The sequence below is a fragment of the Phyllobates terribilis genome, unplaced genomic scaffold, assembly GCF_046119375.1.
Source record: "Phyllobates terribilis strain yellow unplaced genomic scaffold, ASM4611937v1 Scaffold_2__4_contigs__length_985480577, whole genome shotgun sequence".
In the NCBI taxonomy this organism is placed as follows: domain Eukaryota; kingdom Metazoa; phylum Chordata; class Amphibia; order Anura; family Dendrobatidae; genus Phyllobates; species Phyllobates terribilis.
In genome coordinates this window covers 356,689,774-356,712,668 of record NW_027362762.1, presented here as the reverse complement: position 1 = coordinate 356,712,668, position 22,895 = coordinate 356,689,774, and the positions used below count along the sequence as shown (strand labels likewise).

The following is a 22,895-nucleotide window of genomic DNA, read 5'->3' as shown; positions in this document are numbered from 1 at the left end:
TTTGTATGACATAACTCTCTGGTTTAAGGGCAAAAAAATTAAAACGTTTGAAAATTGCAAAATTGTTGCCAAATTTCTGATATTTTCACAAATAAACACAAGTTATAACAAACACATTTTACCACTATCATGAAGTATAATATCACTATAGTATCACTGGAATCCATTGAAGTGTTCCAGAGTTATTACCTTATAAATTGACACTGGTCAGAATTGAAAAAATTGGCTTGGTCATTAAGGTGCAAACAGGTTTTGGGGTGAAGGGGATAAATTTTGTTTTGGCAGCTCAACCTTTATGTTATCAGATGCGTTGGGGACATGATCTTGTTACATTTTATAATATATAAGTATTGTAGGTTCTCTTCCACTTATTAGAACTGCCTTCTCCACAGACTGCACAGCTCTCCTGTCGATAAAATATCTGCTGATGGAAGAGAATGTTACCAGACCTGTACATCAGTCACTTCATAGTAAAATCAGCTTTCTCATGTGCAGGGTTTTTCAATTGGGCAATGCTAATAGACAGGTGTGGTCACATGCTCCTTCATTAGAAGCCATTTTGTAGTAAGAAGAGCTGTGTAGTCTGTGGAGAAGCCACTTGCTCTATTAAGTGCAGGAGAACCTGTAATATTTATTTGTACGTGCCAGAAAATCATGCCCCCAATGTATTTGTTAATATAATCATACAGTGGCCAAATCCGTTTAATCAAGAAATAGGAGGAACCATTAAAGTGTACATAGAACATAGGAAAGTGTGGTTGGCTTCTTAGAAACACAATGTATAATTCTATTAAAAAGTTATAACCATTTCTGCATTGTCCCTTGTCAAAGACACTATGCAGAATTGAAAAATGCGTTAGAAATGCTTGGCATGTTATGCCCTGTTCTTGTGGATTAGCCTCCTTCTTAAAGTCAGTTTTACACAATGATTGTACAAACATAATGTTCTGTCCTCCGCGGACTAAATGTCAATCCCATTAGAACACTATAGTGATATAAGTTCAGTTCAGTTACATTTTTGGTGATTTGGGCATAGCATAATATGGAATCCAAATATGCCTGTATTGTGGCCATATGAATGGTCACAAGAATTATACTAATCTTTATGGCTTATTTCATATACACCTGAAAACGAGGGCATTGTAGATATATTGTATGCAGTCTAACTTTTTTTTTTGTATTGTCCTTTTATTATTATTAGAAGACAAATGTTTCCACTACAACTGCTGCAGATTCACATTAGATAAACGAACACTTATGTAGGAGGCAAACATAAAACATTTTCATATCTTACTGATTAAATAACTGTGGGGGTTAATATACATATGGATGTCTGTGCTACTGGGAGTCAAAAAAAAGGATCTGTGATCATAAAGAAATGAAAAGGGTATCTGTCTATGTATAAGTTTACAATGGAGAGAAATATGTTCACCTCAATTTTACTGCTCTCTGTTACAGAGAATCTTAAGATCATTTGCCAAATGTACTGGAACTATTGGTGCCCTGTATCACCGCTCAACATGTGTGTTTTTTTACTCATCACATATGTTTTCATATGAAAAACTATACTTAGGGCACATTTGAGAGTACGTCACCAGTGCCTTAATTTATTGTTCATTTTTTTGTAGAAATTAAACTTTGCTTTCCATTTTAATAAACCACAGCTTGTCGGTGAAAAAAAAGAAAAATTATATCTGTTGCTATACATAGATGTATAGCTTTTCAAGAGTGCTCTGAAAATGATAGGGAATTGTTGTGTTAGTTGTTTTAACCTATTTTCTTACCACTGAAAAACAGAATGAAATGATCCTAAACTGGTCTGCATGCCCAAGTGGTGAGTTTGGTTCAGTACCATTGGCAAGTTCGAAAATGTTTAGATCAATCTAACAACCCCTATCCAATTGTCTCTGGTAGTCTAGGACACTATTGAAGTTTAGCATCTAAGGGACTTAATAATAATTTCTACTATATATAACCTTTAACTTCTTTCTTACGTGAGACGTATCCACACATCCCTGTGTCCTGGTACTAATTGACCAGGGACGTATGGATACGTCTCGGCAATTTTGCACACACAGAGACTGTGCGCACATGATCGCCTCTGTGTGTCAGCTGATTCTGACAGCTGACACCCGGCACTTTATCCCGCTAAATGCTGCAATCTCGGTGATCACAGCATTTAGCGTGCAGGCAGCGGGAAGAAAGCCCCTCAGCCTTTGGATCAGAGAGCCCACAACGTCATCGTGGGGTCCCAATCATTGCCATGGGGACCAAGTGTCGTCATGATGACATCCGGGTCACCAGAGCTAGGAAAATTGCATGATCTGGCAACTGTGTTTCAGTGCAGAACTGACAGTTTGAATAGTATAGGAATGATCAGCCTGCAATTAGTGAAAGTCCCATAGGGGGAAAAAGTGTAAAAGTAAAAAAAAAGTTTAAAAAAAGTGAAAAAAAAATGTGTAAAAATATTTAAAAAAAAATAATTAAAAAAATAAAAATATATTGTACCCATAAATAAATATTTTTAGGAAAAAAATAAAATAAATAAAAAAAGTACACATATTTGGTATCAACACGTCCGGAACGACCTGACCTATAAAATTGTCTCACTAGTTAACCCCGTCAGTGAATACCGTAAAAAAGAGGCAAAAAACTATGCTTTATCATGATACCGCCAAACAAAAAGTGTATTAAAACGTGATCAAAAAGAAAAATGTAAATAAAAATGGTGTCTGTGAAAATGTAATCTTGTCCCGCAAAAAAGAAGCTGCCATACAGCTCCATTATCGGAAAAATAAAAGAGTTATAGCTCTCAGAAGAAAACTATGCAAAAATAATTATTTTTCTATTATTTTTTTCTGTTTCCCCTTTGAAAAGAAAAAAATTTGGAGCTAAAAAACATTTTTGTGGAAAAAATATTATTTTTTTTTATTTTCACAGCTCCACATTAATGCAAATTTTACATTCAAAAAGTCAAATGGCGCCCCTTCCCTTCCAAGCCCTGCTGTGTGCCCAAACAGTTGTTTTCCCCCATATATGGGGTATCGGCTTGCTCAGGTGAAATTGCACAACAAATGGTATGGTGCAATTTCTCCTGTTACCCTTACGAAAATGCAAAATTTGGAGCTGAAAAACATTTTTGTAGGAAAAATGTGAAAATTTTATTTTTACGGCTCAATGTTATAAACTTTTGTGAAGCACCTGGGGGTTCATGGTGCTCACCACACATCTAGATAAGTTCCCTGAGGGGTCTAATTTCCAAAATGGTGTCACTTGTGGGGAACATCCACCGTTTATTTCAGGGGCTCTCCAAATGCGACATGGCGTCCGCTAATTATTCCAGCAAATTTTACATTCAAAAAGTCAAATGAAGCCCCTTCCCTTCTGAGCCCTGCCGTGCGCCAAACAGTAGTTTTCCCCTACATATGAGGAATCAGTGTGCTAAGGAGAATTGCACAACAAATTTTGGGGTCTATGTTTTTTTGGTTACCCTTGCAAAAGTAAAAAAAATTGGGTCTAAAGTAAAATGTTTGTGAAAAAAAGTTAAATGTTCATGCTTCCACATTCCAAAAATTCCTGTGAAGTAACTGAAGGTTTAACAAACTTCTTTAATGTGGTTTTGAGCACATTGAGGGGTGCAGTTTTGAGAATGGTGTCACTTTTGGGTATTTTCTGTCGTAAAGGCCCCTCAAAGTCACTTCAAATGTGATGTGGTCCCTAAAACAATGGTTTTGTAAATTTTGTTGAAAAAATGATAAATCGCTGGTCAACTTTTAACTCTTATAACTTCCTAACAAAAAAGAATTTTGGTTCCAAAATTGTGCTGATGTAAAGTAGACATGTGGGAAATGTTAGATCCGTTGAAGCGTTCCAGAGTTATTACCTCATAAAGTGACACTGATCAGAATTGTAAAAATTGGCTTGGTCATTAATGTGCAAACAGCCTTTGGGGTTAAAGGGTTTAAAGGAAATCTGTCACCAGGTTTTTGCTGTTGATCTGAGAGCATCATTATGTAGGGACAAAGAGCCTGATTCCAGCGATATTTCACTTCATCAGCAGTTTGCCGTAGTTTCAATACAATCAGTGATTTTTAACCTCCAATTTAGTTGTCTACTTCTTAAATCTTAATTTATGATTTTTTTGTGTACTTTAACAAATCATTTACACTTCAAAAATGAATATCTGCAAACAGTGGTAAGGATATTTACAGAGACAGTCACTAGTGATGAGCGAGCATGCTCGTTACTCGAGATTTACGAGCATGCTCGGGTGTTTTCCGAGCACCTTCAGCGTGCTCGAGTGTTTTCTTTGAGTCACTCTGTGTGCATGATTTGCTACTGCTTGACAGCTTTAATACATGTGAGGAATGTCTGTTTCTTAGGCATTCCTCACATGTATTAAAGCTGTCAAACAGTCGCAAATCGTGCACACGGACAAAACTGAAACATAACACTCGAACATGCTGAAGATACTCGGCGAGCACCGAAAGGGTTAACAGAACACACTTGCTCATCACTAACAGTCACCCATTTTCACAGACTTATACCACATTTCCAGGATGCAGCATTTTTTTTAAATATAGTAGAAAAAAGGCCTTAGTAAATCTCTCCAGTTAATTTTGATGTAAATGTGTTAAGCACAATTATAACCTGCCAATGCATTTGCTATGTTCTATCTCAATTTCCATTACACATGCTCTTCAGCTTGCACTCATGTGGAATATGCCGTTTAGGGAGTTGGAATACATGCAAAAGGAAAAGTTGCTCTCGGAGCTGGCCATGTTTATAAAAGGCCTTTTTCTTTTAAACTGTACAGCCTTTTGATATGTTTCTTCAACTAGTTTACTTATCTTTGCCAAATGTATAAACACCAATTAATCTGTGCTGCTGAAGGGCCTGTGTTGTTAGGTAGTCATATCTAGAGTCAATGTACTCTTTTATCAAAACCTGACTGTATCATGAAGAAAACTACATTTAAAAATTATATTAGATGCTTCTATTGCTGGACTTTATCTGATTAATATTTTCCTTCCAAACGGGCGATTTTCTCTATTTCCACTTTTGTTTTTTTTTCCTCCTTTTCTTCCAAAAGCGTAACCTTTTTAATATTCCTTCGACATAGCCAGAATGAGGACTTGGTTTTTTGTGGGATGAGTTGTAATTTTGAATGACACCATTCATTTTACCATTCAATGTACTGGAGAATGGAAAAAAAAATCCAATTGCGATGAAAATGCGGAAAAAAAACACAATTTTGCAATTGTTTTTGGAATTTTTTTTATGACATTCATTGTGCTGTAAAAATGACCTTGTCAGTAGGATTCTCCAGGTCAGTACAATTATGTCAATACCAAACTTCACATTGATGGCAACCATTATATGGGACTCGCCCCATGGGCCGTGGGACACCCGGAACCGGGCTTCAGGGCAATGCTGGGAGTAGTAGTGGCGACCCGGTCCCGTGGCTTAAGGTGGTCAGACCAGTTGCAGTCTTTTATATGTTTTAGGTAATGTCCGACTACGCCACCCGTGGATTGCGGCTATTATGAACCGCCGCTGCAAGGCAGTCCACTGAGGCTGATGGTGTGTGCAGCTGAGATAGTATAACCCCCCACGGGAAGAGTGTAGCCTCAGGGCAGTGAGCGCAGATGGTGGGGATTGAAGTGCAGGGCATCCCAGCACCAGTAGTGCTGGCGCGGCAAGAAATGCAAAGACAACGTGTTGCAGTCCAGGGTCTTTTACTCACAGTTCGTATACTCCAAGTCACTTCCGCCGGTAATGACTGCCCGAGCCGTGCTGCGTCCACCAGGTGAGGGGCTCGGTCAACCCCCAGGCCATTCAGGAGTATGGCACAGGACTCCCTTCTATCCTTCCTCTGGCTCGTGCCCCACCAGTGACCAAGCTTTTGTCCAGCTGCCGCGGATCTATGCGGGTAAACGTGGGCCCCGTTTCCCGCTATCCTATATGGTGCCTTCCTAGCAAGGTTTAGCAGGGTGTCGCACCAAGTGATGATCACGACCTCCGGTTCTTCGCTGAGGGATAATTTACCTCCACCAATTTGGGATCCGGTACCCTTTTCTTGCCTGACCCGTCACCCGATTTCACGTTGGTCCTTAGGGTCCCTTCTGCCTTCTTGTTTCTGAGCCCTTCTGTTTCTCTGTCACTTCTCCTCCTTTCCTGTTCCTTCTTCTCCTCCTTCCCTTGGCCTCGTTTCCAGGCCTACTTCTCCTTCTCCTCCCAGGCTCCGGCCTTCACCCTAGGCCTGCCTTTGAGCAGAGCTCCTACAGAGCCTCCGCTCCCTGTCTTCTCCTCTCACTGACTGTCTGAACTGACCCCTGTCCTAAGATGGTGCCCACCTTTTATACCTCCCCTCTGAGTGTGAGCTCAGGTGACCAGCACCCAATGAGCTCCTTCCTATGCTACAGAAACCGTCCCCTTCTGCTCCTACATCCCTGGGTTTTCCTCCCCCCTCCCTACTCCAGCTAGGGACATGGTCTGTCGTGCCTGCATTACTGTATAAATGGGAGCACCGTTGAGCTGTCCCCCGGAAATGGGGTGTGTGTGATGCATGCAGCTAACTGAGCCCTGGTCCATACTCCATCCTTACCCGGGAGTGGAATATCACACCTCTGGCAGAGGTGCAATACCCCTGTAGCGGCCGAACCCTCGGGGCACTGCATATGCATTCATCGGCAATGGCGCTATTTAAATGCCGCTGTCTGAGACTGATAGTGGCATTTAATGAAGCACTCCCACTAACTTTTTTATTCATTACATTCATTACATGTGTAGGGGTGTGTTTGGGGCAATTCATGCCCTTCATCCCTTCCTTTTGAAATAGGTACGCTCTTGCTGTATTGTGTACAAGGTTTTATGGTTATTAATGTTGTGAATGATTTAAATGTATTTTATTGACATTGACAGACTGTTGTATTACATGACTAGATAGGGATAGTGGAAGGATAAGCAGTTAACATATAGGTATGGGATTAATGTTAGATATAAGCTAAAACTTTAGATAGTACAGTTGTTGGCACAATAGAGATACGGAGTGTGAAGTTACATTGATGACACAGGTGAGGGAGGGGCTTAGTTCATGTGTTTAGAGAATTTCCCAGTTGGGAGGGGCATAGTTAAGATAAGAGGGAGAGTATTTCCTGTCAGAGTTGAGTTCGGTCAGAGGTTGTGAAGTTACTAGTGTGAGGTCCAAGTTGAGATGCTGTGGGCTGCAATGATTAGCATGTGGTTGTCGAGCAAGGCAGTGGGAGGCCAAGCTGAGAGCTATAACGGTTATTCCTATAACATCTGGAGCCTATGGCTCCAGACCAAGGAGTGGGCCTGGTCTTCAGACATCTCGAGGTTTGGGGGACATGGAATTACTTGCGGGACAGATGGCCAGTCCCGGGTGCACTGCCAGAATGGACATCGAATCCCTAAGGCTGATGAAGTCTGCGGGCTTGAGGTTAGTCCAGAATGAGCATGTGACTGAAGAGAGTAGGAGTTGTGCTAAGGAGAAAGAAACTGTGCATTGCAGTGCCCTATCCCACCTGAACTTGGACTGTTTAGTAAAAGTTTGAATGTTGCAAGAAACCTGGTGTCCCATGAATTGTGTGCGGCGACTCCTGTGGACAGAAGCCTAGAGGAAACAGAGACCTGCTGCCCACAAGTGAGTGTGATGCATCCCACACCCTACAGTACACTAGGACTGGGACACCCCCCATCTGTAAAGTGCCTGAGCGCAACTGGACAGCAGCTTTGTCGCGACTACCGGATTCAGAAACTTCTCATACAGAAAGTGGAGAAATCCCTGAAACGGCCAAGATGGCGCTGAGTGCCAATGACAAAGTATCAGTGAGTGGTGCGGAGGCTGGTGATAGCTCCACCTATTGTGGGCGTATTGAGAAGGAAACGGTGCGAAAATCTGTCTGGTACGGGTGCTGGCCTGAGCCCCCTGTGAGCAGTGCCTGCCCATCGCGGGCACGGCGAAGGAAATAGAAATCCCACCCGTTAATGATGATCCCTGAGGAGCAGGAGGAGAATGAATCTGAACAGGTGGGGTGGCCAGAAATGGCTCCACCCATGAAGGGGTGGAGTCCAGAAGAAGAAGCCTCCACATCTAGCAGCGCCATTGCAGCAGAAGATGGTAAAGAATATGCAGCGTGTGAGCATGTCGTTACACGGCGGTATCAGCCGCATGGATTGGGAGCAGCGCAAGACGCACCAGGAGCTTACCCAGTGACCCGGAAGCCACTGGGGAGTGGATGGAGACATGGAATGCCCTGTGGAGCGGTTCCTTCAGTTCCCACCTGGATGGTTTCCTTTTGACAGGCTGGTGAAAAACATCTACGATGGCTGTGAGGCAGATGCATCCGAATTACCAGGATTGCCCCACCAGGAGGACGACGTGGTCAAGAGGCCTGTATCAAGCGGCCATGGGGTCCCGATCGTTGCCATGGTGACCTGATGTCATCATGACGACATCCAGGTCACCAGGCACCAGCAAGTTAGTTAGATCATGCACAGTGCAATGCAGCGCTGACCGCCCACATAGCATAGGGATGCTCAATCAGCCTGCAAAAAATGAAAGTCCCATAGTGGGACAAAATAAAAAAAGTGAATGAAAGTGAAAAAAAGTGAAAAAAAAATTGTACAAATATTTTTAAAAAAATCCAAAAATAATCCAAAAAAATAAAAATATATTGTACCCATAAATAAATATTCTGAAAAAAAAATAAACAATAAAAGTACACATATTTGGTATTGCCGTGTCCGGAACGACCTGACCTATAAAACTGTCCCACTAGTTAAAGGGGTTGTCCACTACTTTATATGATCCCCCAATGTATTCCCCCAGGGCCCATAAGTGTTTCTCTAAATACCTTGTGGTGCCTTTTCTGCCTGTGAGCGGCGCTATCACTGCCCGCTCACAGGCATCACATGACCCCCCCACTGCAGCTGGCTCTAACATCCGCTGATGTCACGTCAAGTTCCGGCTGCAGCAGGGGGTACTCACTTCTGTGTTCCACGGTGGACGCTGGGCTGTGGGCGGGACTACCCTGCAAGTCACACACGGCATCCACCGCGCGTTCTCCCTCACCTCATTCACTGGGAAAGAGCGTGGTGGATGCTGGGTGTGACGTGCTGGGTAACCCCTCCCACAGCCCAGCATCCACCACGGGGAGCACGTCATTGATGTCACGCCTCACTTGACGTGACATCAGTGATGGGTCGCGTGATGCTTCTGAGCGGCCAGCGATAGCGCCGCTCAGAGGCAGAAAAGGCACCTCAAAGTATTTACAAAAACACTTCTGGGCCCCTGGGGGATACATTGGGGGGTTCATATAAAGTAGTGGACAACTTCTTTAACCCCTTTAGTGAACACGGTAGAAAAAAAAAAAGCTAAGCAAAAAACGATGCTTTATCATCATACCAACGAACAAAAAGTGGAATAAAACACGATCAAAAAGATGAATGTAAATAAAAATGGTACCGCTGCAAACGTCATCTTGTCCGTCAAAAAACAAACCACTACACAGCTCCATCAGCCGAAAAATAAAAAAGTTATAGCTCTCAGAATAAAGCAATGCAAAAAAATTATTTTTTCTATAAAATAGTTTTTATTGTGTAAAAGCGGCAAAACATAAAAAAACTATATAAATGTAGTATTGCTGTAAACGTACTGAACCAAAGAATAAAGCTGCCTTATCAATTTTACCACATGCGGAACGACATAAAAAAAAAAAAAAACAATTAGTGTATGACAGCTGACAATCACAAAAACCCAATCTGGTATCGCTGTAATCGCACCCAAATAATAAAGTCGTCTAATCACTTATACTGCATGAGGAACGGCCTAAAAAATAAATAAAACCCATTCTTCACCTGCTGCTGATTTGTTCATTCTGTCTCTGAAAGATCACAGTATAGTTCGGCTCACATTTACCCTGCACTCTATGCTGAGCGCTTGCACCAGGGATTCCGTGTAAATCTCAGAAATGCGTGATTTAGATGGAACCCCTGGTGGAATATTCCCTGTAATGAGGCAGATGGAGGTGTGGCACCCCAGGGGTCTGGTTTCCACAGTAACGGCAATGTTATGTCTGAGAGCAGGTGGGAGGTCTCTTGGTCAGGGATCCTGTGCATGCCACACCTCCTGCCCAGTCCTGGGAGGGGAAGAACTTCCCCTATATAAACCTAGGGCTGAGGCAGGGTTAGGGAGTAGAGAAGAAGTAGAGACAGAGAAGAGAAGCAGATATAGGAAAGAACATCAGGAGCTCTGTGGGAGCAGTGCTACAAGGAGTCAGGGGCTGGCAGCTGCAGAGCTCGCCCTGACTGAGAAGTTATCACCGGACCCGGAGTCCGAGGCTGTGGGGACTAACTCCTATCCAGCAGCAGAAACCGACCGGCAGGGGATTGCAGGTCCTCTGGCCCAGAAACCCGAAGGCACGGTCACACGCGTGGGACCAGCACCGCCGTCGTGGAGCGGAAGCTACTAGAAGGCCCCGAGTCACCGGCCATACGGATGAGCACCACACGGTACACTCAGGGACGTGGGCTACTTATACCCGCTTCTAGCAAGGTAGCCAGAAGAGTATCGTTAGTTTGGGAGGCCTACAACTCCGCCTGGCCAGGGGAGATCCCATCTGCTCAAGGACTGACCAGGCCCCAATCGCTAGCCAGTACTCCGGGAGGGTCTATCGTTGTCACCAGTAAAGACCCTGAACTACACCGTACCGTCTCTGAGTGGTTCCTGCTACCCCCATCATCCACGTCGGCTGCCCTGAGGCCATACCCCTCCCGTTGGGGGTTATACTATCACGCTGCACAATCCTACCACTGGCCTCAGCGGTCTGCCCTGCAGCAGCAGCTCCTTAGCTGTACTCAACGGGTGGCGTAGTCGTCCAACATCTACCGCTAATACAGCGCCACTTAGTCTGACTCCCTGGGCACGGACCGGATCACCGCCACGAGACTACAACCCTCAAGAGATCCGGCTCCGGGTAAGCTCCCGCGTGCGCAACGCAGCGCGACACAGGCCCAGGGGCGCGTCAGAGGCACCGTGGACGCCGTTTGGGCTGTGATCCAACAGTGTCCGTCTTTTTATTAGGCATGCATAAAAGTGCCGTTGGCCCCAGTTTTGTGAACCTGTGAAAAAAGGACAACCGAGTTGTTTAGCAAGAAAACCTGGTGCCCCATGTATTGTGTACAGCGGCTCCTGTGGACAGAAGCCTGGAAGAAACAGAGACCTGCAGCTCACAAGTGAGTGTGATGCATTCCACACCCTACAGCACACAAGGACTGGGACACCCCCTGTCTGTAAAGTGCCAGAGCACAACCGGACAGCAGCTCGATCGCGACTACTGCTCTGACGCACTTTACACATTCATGTAATGTAGTGTGATTGTGTTAATATACTCACCTACCGCTGCTCTCTCCAGTGTCCAGCACCGCTCTTCTCTGCTTCTCTGTGATGTCACCACTGAGCAGACTGGAAGTCTCTTTTTCAGTATTAATAGATTGGCAGTCTACCAATCAAAGAGTATGTTGTCAGCAAGGTAGATAGCGGTATTATTAAAATATAACTTTTAATTCATATCTCTAAAAGGGCTCATAAGAACATGTACAGACAAACAGTTTAAAAAGGCTTGGTGACCTAAATGGTCTCACAAGTGATATACTTATCAATAGATATAAGCAATAATGAACAAACAATATGGAACAATCTCACCAAGTGGTTGTCCGATACAGGTAAATCCAGATCAGTTCCGGGTAAAGTAGCCATCAGATGCCCGGTCTGAGAGAAAGAGGGGGGCCTTATCACCAAAATACCACACATTTCCCACAAAGAAACTGGAATATAGATGCCCCTTTAGACTTCCGACGCGTTTCGTCATCTGCTCATCAGTACTTTTACATCACATGTATGGAATGGGTTAATGTAGACATTTCTCTGAATTTCTAATAGTTCAAAACTGTTTACATCAGGATTGCAAAACATCTGGAAACTGCTGGACAGTGTGTAAAAATAGGGGGAAATATAATTTTTTTGAGACCGGTCATTGTGACTGTAATGATCATTATTTTACAGCTCATAGTGAATGGTGAGAATGAGTTCATATTAGAATTATTTATCTACAGGTGTGTATTACTTAAGATCATTATCATGCATTATGGTTTTCTAATTAGAAAAGTTTGCTGCCTGTGATTTTTTAATAAGTTGTCCAGAATAATGGATGAACTCTTGTTGGCAACCCTGGTCTGGGTGTAGACTAAAAAAATCAAAAGTTCTCTTATTTTCAGAATGTTCTGTCTGGGCCTTCTAGCAGATATTGTAACAGTATATATAACTATTTTTACTGCTTCCTGATTAAAGAGTATGTACAAGTAACAAGTTTTCCATAAAAGTACATAAAGAATGCATTTTATATCTTTGGTGTGATTAGAATTATGTAAAACCATACAGCTATATGATTCTATGCAACCATTGCAATAAGAAAACAGGTGCAGATCAGAATGATTTTGCATGGACTCCCAGTAGAAAATTATCACTGCAATCATTTTTTTCTGTGTGATATGTTTCTTAGCTAGGGCACTCTAATTGGATAAAACTCAGAATTGGAGGCAGTATAAACCATATCACAGGGAATTGCATTATTTATCAGCATTAATCTAATGGATATATATTGGCCCAAACAATGCCTATGCAAGTGGAAGTGATTTGTGTGTTAGTGTCCAAATTCCATATGCCTGCTCTCTTGATGCTATCAGTAGAATTGAACACGTGTATTCCATGCAGGAGTGCTTTCTACACATTGGCGCAGACTCTATTGTCTCTTCATTCACTATATACAGGAGATGTAAACTGGTATATAAAAATAAGTTTTCAAAAACATTTTCTATTTTCATGATTTGCTAATATGTAGACTTGTCATAAGATTAAATCAGCGAAAGTCCTAAATTACAAGAGTCGAACATGAAATAAATATGTTTGTAAACCGCAGAAATACTTGCAACGTTTCTGATATTCATGCAGAGTGGTTTTATCTTTTATTGGCTCTACATCATAGAAAATGCTAGAGCTTGGTTTCGGGGAATGATATGTTGGCTTTGAGCACTTAATTGTACAGGATATTGATGATTAATTTGGACAAATTGGCTTGAAGACACTTTTTTTTGTACACAGCAGTCATAATTTCATGTTTCTGTTACCATGGATAATGATACTGTTCCACTTAATATCAGTTAAAGAAAATATTTCTGAGATACAGTGATAGTAAATTTCAACATAAGTAATTTGTGTAGTAAGTAGTAATGCATCATCAATGACTTCACTTGTACTTGTTCAGAAACTTGTTTTTCAATAGTTGTACTTTAAATAAAAACCCTGCTTCTATGAAGTCAGCTTTTTACCTAGGATATTACTGTAATGATTGATGTTAGTAACAACTGTAATGTTGTGACAACCCCCATTCATTTTCACGTAGAAGTTGTGATCGTCTTTGACATTTTAAAATGAAATAGCCCTTAAGCACCATTAGGTTCTCTATAAATGTATTAATACAATCTATCTTGAACTTTTGAACTTTTAATATTTTAGACTTTCAGTGACTGACTGATTACTTCATTTTAGCAAATGTTTTAATCTATTATAATATGTTTATCTAATTTCAGATGCAGAGACCAGATACTTGATAGCAGTTAAACCAAATGACAATCCTAAAAAGTCCTGTAAAGGTAAGTTATTTACCATTTTATGTCAGTCTTAAAGCAGATCTGTCAACAGATTTCAGAATACTAACAGCATACATTATTAAATAGATTTTAAAAGTCAGTATACCAGCCTCATCAGGTCAAAGAGATCTATCAAATATTCTATGCATTGTGTATTGTGAAATCTGCTGATAGATCCTCTTCAAGCTGAGCAGCAAAACATACATTTTAGCTGGGAAATGCGGTATATTAACAGTTCATGTGACAATAATATGATATATATCTCTCTGTTTAGGGTTCAATTTGATATAGTGGTCACCTTGCGAACAGAGAACAATTTGGCATTTCACCTACCAAATAATGTTGGCACATACAGAACTATCTCTCTTTTCCCAATTCCTTTAGCTGAATTGCACCTAGGCAAACAGAAGAGGCCTTCATCCATGCAATCACAGTCATAAGGAAACAATTTTATTCTATGGGGCACAGACTGCAGATGCTTGTTATCTAATTTGTAGACCATTGAAGAGTATCTAACTTTTTTGTTGTTTTTATGTGTGCTTCAGGTAATTAAAGATACTAGTGTAATATAGAGTAATATAGAGTACTCTAATATATTACCCTATTTTCCCCCACATGGGAGGTAATCTTTAAAGGGAACCTGTCACTAGATTTGTCCCATATGAAATAAGACCAGTACCTACAGGGCGGTCGGGTCCAATGGGCGTCTCTGGTCTTGATCTGGCGCCTCCTCTGTTCTGCGGTGCCATCCTCCTTCTGTGCTTCGTGTAGATGACGCATTCAACGTCATCCACACAGTGTCCCCGGCATTGCTCTCCTTTGTAGACACACTTCTCTGCCCTATCGATGGCAGAGCAAAGTACTGCAGAACGTATGCACCGGGAAAGGTCAAGGAGCCCCGCCACATGCGCACTGCAGTACTTTGCTCTGCCCTGGTCAGGGCAGAGAAGTGCAAGTGCGCCTGCACATGAGCGCGATGCCGGGGACACTGTGTGGATGACATAGGACACGTTATCCATATGAAGCACAGAAGGAAGACTGCATCACAAGAAGAAAGGAGGTGCCGGACCAAGACCAGTGACTCCCATCGGACCAGACTGGCCAGTAGATGAGTATAATAAAAGGTATTTTTCTTTTGCTGCAAACCGGATTGGGGGCATATATACAGCATATTAGAATGCTGTATATGAGGGCTGAAAAGTAATGGACTTACCTCATATGGGACAAACCGGGTAACAGGTTCCCTTCAACACTGAGACCTAGTGAAATCATGTTATGATTAAAAGGTTTTTCTCATAATCATAAATTGCAAAAATGTAAAATACTTGCTTGCAATTTATCTCTTTCTTATTAAAAATCCTCTCTGGTCTCATGTAGAAGGATTTTTCATTCTATAATTTAATACTCGTTGCCTAGTTTACCGGCCACCTCTGCAGTCTATCAGCAATGGCCGGTTTCCTAGGCTACGATGCAACACTTGAAAGTTCTTTGTTATATAGAGAATACAGAAATATATGTAGAAAGAGAAATATCGAGAAATTTAGTGCACTGCTGTGTGAATCGCTGGATCTGGCCTCCTCCGGTGCCCCAGCACTCCTCCTATATTTAAGAGACACAGCTGCTTCTACTTGCAGCATCAAGAGCACACAGTTCGGGCCAGTGGCTCAGCCATGTCGCTGGTCTGCACTGTTAATCACCAATTTACCTAACAACAAACAGAAAGCCAGAAAGTTGTGGAGCCATGCTCTCCAGATCTGTGATCACAAAAATAACCCTTTAAGTAATTGACAGATAGTAGATTCTCCAAATGTCTCTATTTGGTTTATTTATAGTCATTTGGTACATATACACTTGGTAATTGATGTATTGATACCTTCACCATATACATATTTAAATGTAACCTGTGAGGTCCCCAATGTGTTTAAATTGCCCCTATTGCCTTTTAGAAACTTATTGTGAAATGACAGTATTGTGCAGATGGTAAAAACAAATGCACATATGGTATCTGTGCAAAATCAACTGATATAGCTGCTGTTTGCCGTATGCATATTAACATGGACTAGTCTGGCGAAGCGTTTACTCACTGAGACGAGTCCGGCCTCAGTAGCTGCAGGCACGCACCCTGGATATGCTGTGCCTTCTCTTCTGTCCCACAGAGCATAGACTTCAACAAGAAAATGCAGCAGTGCAGGGAATGACAAGCAAGCCTAGTGCATGACTGCAGCTGCTGAGCCCAGAATAATCTCAGTGAGTAAGCACCTTGCATTAGTATTTACTATCCCAACCATTACTATAATTTCCCATTAAGGGTATAAAATGTCATGGGAGTCATTTAAACATGTTAGAGTCTGTCACCCCCAAAATCGATAATAAACCAGCTATACAGTGTTATAGGAGACTTAGCCACTATAAAAATCATACTAGCACTATACCTGCTATTGGCAAAGTGCCTGAGAACAATACTCACATGTAATTAAAGGGGCTTTATTGCACCCTTGGCACAGCCAAGAGTTCAGAGCATTGTTACACCCCCTTGTTGAGTGTCCTTAGCCATTCCTGATTGACAGTACATGCAAGCACAGTATGAGCACAGCCCACATGTATGCACCATAGCCCCCGAATTATAACCGGTACAGTGACAGTATAATTTTTAAAAGAGGTTAATTTTCTTATATCACTGTATAGATCATTTCATATTGATTTTGGGGAAGACAGATTCATCTTAAGACAATTAATTTACATTACATTTATAATGAATTCTCTGCTTCATATGTATGATGTAAAATTTGCTAAATCTGTACAATTGCCACTATGCAATAGGCGCTAAATAAGGCATTTGTGTTCCTAATATAAAAGATTTGTATGAGAAAAGAAACAATGGTAATAAAATGTCCATCCTGGGAAAACTGGGACTCACGATAAGGTGTCATTTGATCTAACAGGTAGAGTGTTATGTAGTTGATACAATTCTCACTTGCTGCATGCCTTGCTGTTTGTTCTACAGTGGCTATTATATTAATAATACGTTCTGGACTTTTTCACACAGATAAAAACTCCATTCAGAAGCCTCTACAGCTTGTCATTGGTACACTGACTCCAACATCTGTCTTCCTCTCATGGGGTATACTAATAAATCCACAAATTGACTGGTCTGCTCTCAGCAAATGTCCAAATGACAGGTAAATATGCTTGAAATTGGACATGTCCATGGGTAGTGACTGTGCATACTGTATTGCCACATAAATTAAATGCATAGCTAGAAAGCAGCTGCAGGAAATCTCTTGGGCATGGATATTCACATTTTGTTTTTGACACTGATCGGCTTAAGAGAAATCTTCAGTTCCGTAATTAAAGAGTAACTGTCATTTAGATTTTTATTAAATAAAACAGAAACTCTAACAATTTTACACTACTGTATATTACCTGATTCTGGGTTTTGCCCAATGCTGCTCCCCAACTACTGCTACTTTCCTTTGCCTTAACTCCAATAGATGTGTGTTGCTTTGTTCTATCCGTACTGAGCTCAGTCCAGGCATGGTACTGATGTTCGATCGGGGGATGTGCCCTCTGCATTGCACCCGTCTCACACAGCTAATAAAAGCACTAAGTCTCCGTGAGCAGTGCTGCAGCAAGGGAATGGAGGGGACCAGCATGAGAAAAGTGTGCTGGAAATGTCCCGCCATCTTCATACCTCAAGAGAGGATGAACAGACTGTTACTAAGGAGGAGAGATTCTTCCACAGTAATGTCCACGGAGCAAAAGAAGTCAATTTACTGGGCTCCATAACAATTTTATGAAGAGTGCTGTGGTTTTTGTATTTCATTGTGAAGTATCAGTTACAAATTAAAGGGAACCTGTCACATTCTAGTTACTATCTACACTGCCCCCATTGGTTTGTTAGTGATGCAGTATACATCACTAACAAGCTGTTTTCATGAAAATTGGTGGTATTATAATGCTTTTCTAACATTTTATATACTTTGTTTTACCAACTCGTATTCAGTCATAGGGGTGTGATTCTCAGATTCAGTTATGGGCAGCGCAGCATTCAGTCAGTGCTGGTGCCACCCATGACATTTGAATACTGCTCCCGGCAAGCGCAATGCTTCAGGGGCTCATGCGCATTTGCACACGTCGGGTAGCTGGTCCGACGCGTGCGCACTGGGCTGTGTGATTACCAGCTTCAGTGCGCACGTGCTGTGACACTGCAGTGGTGACCGCAAGATACATTGACTGCGCATGCGCCAGGAGCCACAGGTCACAGCACGTGCGCACTGAAGCTGGTAATCACACAGCCTCAGTGCGCACGCACCGGACCAGCGGGACACATTTATAAGATTATCTCAGCAGGGGAACATCTATTAATTAAAATGTACTTTGTTCGTTAGACACCACCTATAAGTATCTGCATAATCATACTAGCCTGGACAATCATACTTCCAGGTCATTTTTATAGCATAATTTTCTCTGTAAAAAGCAAAGTCTAAAAATATTGGCAGAATTGTATTTTCACACCATTTAATCCCACATTGTGTGGCAAAATGAATAGTGCCATTCAAACTACATATTATCTAGTAAAATCTACAGGTTGTCCTGGAAAAGTAAAAAAAAAAAATAGCTCTTGGCAGAAGGTGAGAAAAAAACAAAAGCAGGAAAACAAAACCTTTCCTGATCATTAAAGAAACACTCCCAACAAAACTTTTATTCCATAAACCTTTCTTAATGTATGTGTAGTGTAGTTGTGTTGAAATACTTATCAATTGCCGTCTTTCCTGGGTTCCTCCACTCCTGTCCACTTTTGACTCATGTGACTTCAATTCTTACTCACTGGATCACATTGGGGCTTATGTGTGGACCGGAAGTCGCTTTTACAATGTAAGTTTATGAAACCTCATTTTGAGGAGACACTTTGACATTACTAAAGCTGTGTTTGCACTAAAGAGCTTGACTGGAGCTGGATTTGATTGGATCAGTTGGGTTTGATTTGGCTAGATGACAGGCCTCTGACTGGAGGCCTAATAGGGAACATTTTTCCTTGTGGAGAGTGCTAAGCTGGCATTACGAGACTTACTGTATAGGAGGCCATGTAATGGTCCTCTGGGAATTTAAATATGTAATTAGCTTCTTCAGAGAGGAAGAGGACTTGAACTCAAGAGTCACTTACTGGATGTATCAATCCTAAAAGTCAATATCAACCTTTTAACAATCCTAGCAGCAGGATCTAGGATGAGAAGCCAAACCAGACACTACATTTCTAAATATTCACTTGTCATTAGTAATCATCCAGATCATGGATGTGGCTATGGAGCAATAATGGTTATGTATCCTGCTGTAAATTATTACAAGTACCAGGTAGTTATGCCAAGACATCATGTCTCATTTGAATATTAGATGGCATAATTTGACACATGGTGAAATTTGCGTTCTTCTTACAACTTAACTTCCTACGATCGCAGTTAGGGTGTTGTGCAGCAGATATACATAGGCGTAGTTAGAGTGTGTCACCCCTTTTTTTTATTTTAAAAATGGGTTTGTCGTGAAATAAAAAGATACTCTACTATTGATCCTCTGCTGCTCCATAGTACCACTGGCCACAATAGTGACGCATTGGTGAACCTTGAGGCCACTGTTTGGAGAAAGTCGGTGAGGGACCAAGGCTGCAGTATGAAGGAGTGGTGGAAGTTCAGTAGGTGAGTATATTTTTTTATTTTCAGATATCAGTGGGTCTGTTTTTAAAACAAAAAAGGTGGACAAACCCTTTAAACTTTTTTCTCAAGGAAAATATATGTTTCATCTGACCCCCTCTCCAGATACCTGGAAAAGCAATTGGTAGTTGCAGTTATGTGACATTGAGAAGTCGTGGTCCACTTTCAGACAGCCTGATACACATAGAAAGTGGACTGGACTCTGCAAGCTGCGCAATGTCATCAGCTTGTGGATCAGGGCACCCAAAACTTTTTTTTATACTTTATCTTTATCATCATGGTCAATACATATGCATAACAACATAACAACCAAGATGACAGTAAGTATAAAGATTTATTGAGTCCTCTGCTCTCTGGAAAAATATGCAGTTTTTCTCTTGCCAAGGAAGAAGTGGGGTTCAGAGGATTCAACAATCTGCTAATTTGCTAATGGGTCCCTCCATGAGTTGGTCTCCACTGCACACCACTAGCTTCACTTCTGGATGTGCAGCATACAGTTGTGTCTGTTATGCATCCTATGCCTTACAAAGTTATTCCCATAACCTTCACAGGCCTATAAAGGATCCAGAATTCATTTTGGACTTCATCCAAATACCAAACATTTTAACAAGATTTGTGTGAGGATCAGTTATTAGATGTGACCCAACCAGAACTAAAGGCTGTGTTTAGAACATGAAACAAAAATATTGTAGTGTCATCTCATCCTTGTTAATCCTTTATTTTAATGAAATGTATGAACAATACAATAATAGCTGAATATAATTTTACATGTGTTTTTAGATTAGAAATCCAAGTATAATAAATAATATCCAGTAAGTGTTTTTGGCTGTCCATGAAGTAGGTTTGCTGATGAAGGTGAATTACCCAGATTGTACGTATCACTTGTAAATACAGCCATCATAATACAAGAGAATTTGGTATATTACTTATTGGAATTTATGTGAAAAATCTGCAGTTATTCCAAATAAAATAAAAACTAAGCTATAAATCATCATTGCTAATTAGCCCTGACAATTATACCCTGAGATGATGTAGCTTAGAGCTTATGACGAATATAAACATTGGGTCCTGATTTTCTGCTGTTTTGTTGCTATAGAAGCATATCTGCATTGTTTAGTCCATCTAGGTGATATGTGGCAGACATGATGCATTCCTAAGTTATTATAGATCTATTTTTGTGTTATCACAGACAAAGTACATCGTGCTAAGATACCATGTAATGTGGATATCTTCAGGAAAGCTCCAAACCAAGCTTATCCTTATTGTTTAAATTGACGGAGCAATAAGTAAGGATTATTGAAGTTTGTACAAGTCATTGTGTTATGACATGCAAATGAAAGCTAGAATGGCAGCTACCCTCAGGCCATCTGAAAATATGGAATATCAGGTTAATCTTGTGAATTAAAATCAACAACTCTGGAGCACAAGGGTCTAATAATACTTTTTATTTCTTTTAAGGCATGATATTGACATTGAAAAGTCATGTTAAACATAGATATGAGGTTTGAGTTACAGATTTTCATGTTTTTTTGTGAACAATACCTATAAGATGTGTGTCAGAGAAGATCGCAAAGGTAATTTTAGGAAAGGCCACTTATAACTAATGTAAAATGGCAATTCTGGTTGCTTTAGAAAATGGATATTCTTTTAAATAAAGATTCAATATTGTCTCCTAAAAATATGCAGTTTTCTAATTTTTGTAATGTATCAATTCCTAATAGTTTCTAAGATCTCTGTTTGTAGTATATGAATGTGAAGTATTAAAAATGTTAAAACTTCTCATTAGACTGTAAAGCCACATTCCCATAATGAGTAGTTGGTGAGTTTTTCATGCTGCAGATTTCCTGCAACAATTACTAAATCTATTAGCTAATTTTGGTTACTTGCGTTTCTCTCATTGAGTTTTTGAGTGCTTTTTTAACGAGTTTTAATCGCGTCTTTGACGCTGCAGTTCTTGTCTCTTTCGAGTATGTCATATTTTAAATTAAGCTGCTTTGTTTTTGATTCTCCCTGGTATTTGGCTTTGACAAAAGCTTTTGATAGTCATGTACAGACTACATGCATATTTAGTGTTTCCACAACAGAAACTCACTAAAAATACATATGCCACTTTTCCTGTGGATTTTCTTCATCAAATGCAATTCTATGGGGAAAATTAAAAACTAAAACTGAGCATATCCACAAGAGAAATTGACATGTTGAGGATTTCAAGAACTAACCGCATGTGAATTTACACATCGTAAAAAAAAACACAGAGGGCATGAGATTTCTATAAATAATATATAAATGACACAATACTGAGTACCAAACTATATAAATATATAATTTAATTTTAAGCCTTCTCCTAAAATAACATCCCTCTAGTGAAAGGGAAAATAATTATTATATTTTGTGGCCTAGAAAAAAAAGAATAGTTTTCTGGTGTCTATATAGTTGTCATTTCAATTAACTAACTTTTTCAAAAGGTACTGTAAACATTATCTTCTGACAACCCTTGACCGTGAACATAAAAATGTTCATAATGCTTCCATAACACTTCAGCAGTGCCACAGGCTGATCGCCTCCATGCCATGCCACATTGATGCTGTAATTGATGCTGTAATTGATGCAAAAGGAGCCCCGACCAAGTACTGAGTGCATTTACTGAACATACATTTCAGTAGGCCAACATTTCGGATTTTAAAAACATTTTTCAAGCTGTTGTTATAAAGTATTCTAATTTACTGAGATAATGACTTTTGTGTTTTCATTGGCTATAAGCCACAATCATCAACATTAACAGAAATAAACACTTGAAATAGATCACTCTGTTTGTAATGACTCTATATAATATATGAGTTTCGCTTTTTGTATTGAAGAACTGAAATAAATTAACTTTTTGATGATATTCTAATTTAGTGAGATGCACCTGTAAATGCAGAATTGGTGCCCTTGTTTCTATTATTGTTTCTATTATACCTTTTCTCTGATTGTTCCTCACCTGGTTTTGGCTCCCACTCCTGAGAAAAAATGCTGACCAAATACTGATAGTGGGGCTGTGGCCTAAGACGCACTTTTTTTCCTCAAAATTTTTTTTTTGTAGCCCACCAGCGGTGCTCGGCAGCAAGAGTTGGGCGATACTGCAGGCGATGCTTTGGGTTCTGCACTTGAAGGAAGGGATATCAGGAGGTACGACCCTGCGAGTCCCAGGGTGGTAGGAGGGGGTGTTTGATGGACCTTGGCAATACTCGGCGGTGCTGGGGCTCCGCTGGAATTTTGTGAAAGTCCAAAGCCCCCGCACTTCCATGTTTTCTAGGCGATGGACTCCAGGAAAATGGCCGCCTCATCTCCCGAGATCTTGGCTCCCGAGATCGAAATCTGCTCTTGCACGGCCTCCGGCGACCATGTTCCCAGAGTCCACCGCATAGAAAACATGGAAGTGCAGGGGCTTCGGACACCTTCTGTGTCCCCGCTCCATCA

The 22,895-nt window shown here is 40.9% G+C and overlaps 1 protein-coding gene across 38 annotated transcripts in view; it reads left to right on the top strand.

The window, feature by feature from the left end:
- The window catches only part of ABI3BP (ABI family member 3 binding protein), a 436,219-nt gene that overhangs the window by 156,386 nt on the left and 256,938 nt on the right, over positions 1–22,895 (top strand). For all 38 annotated transcript variants that reach the window (XM_073664653.1, XM_073664641.1, XM_073664649.1 and 35 more), the window contains exons 3-4: positions 13,672–13,734; positions 16,778–16,910. In XM_073664653.1, coding sequence (XP_073520754.1) covers positions 13,672–13,734; positions 16,778–16,910 — 196 coding nt within the window. The remainder of the gene's footprint in view (positions 1–13,671; positions 13,735–16,777; positions 16,911–22,895) is intronic.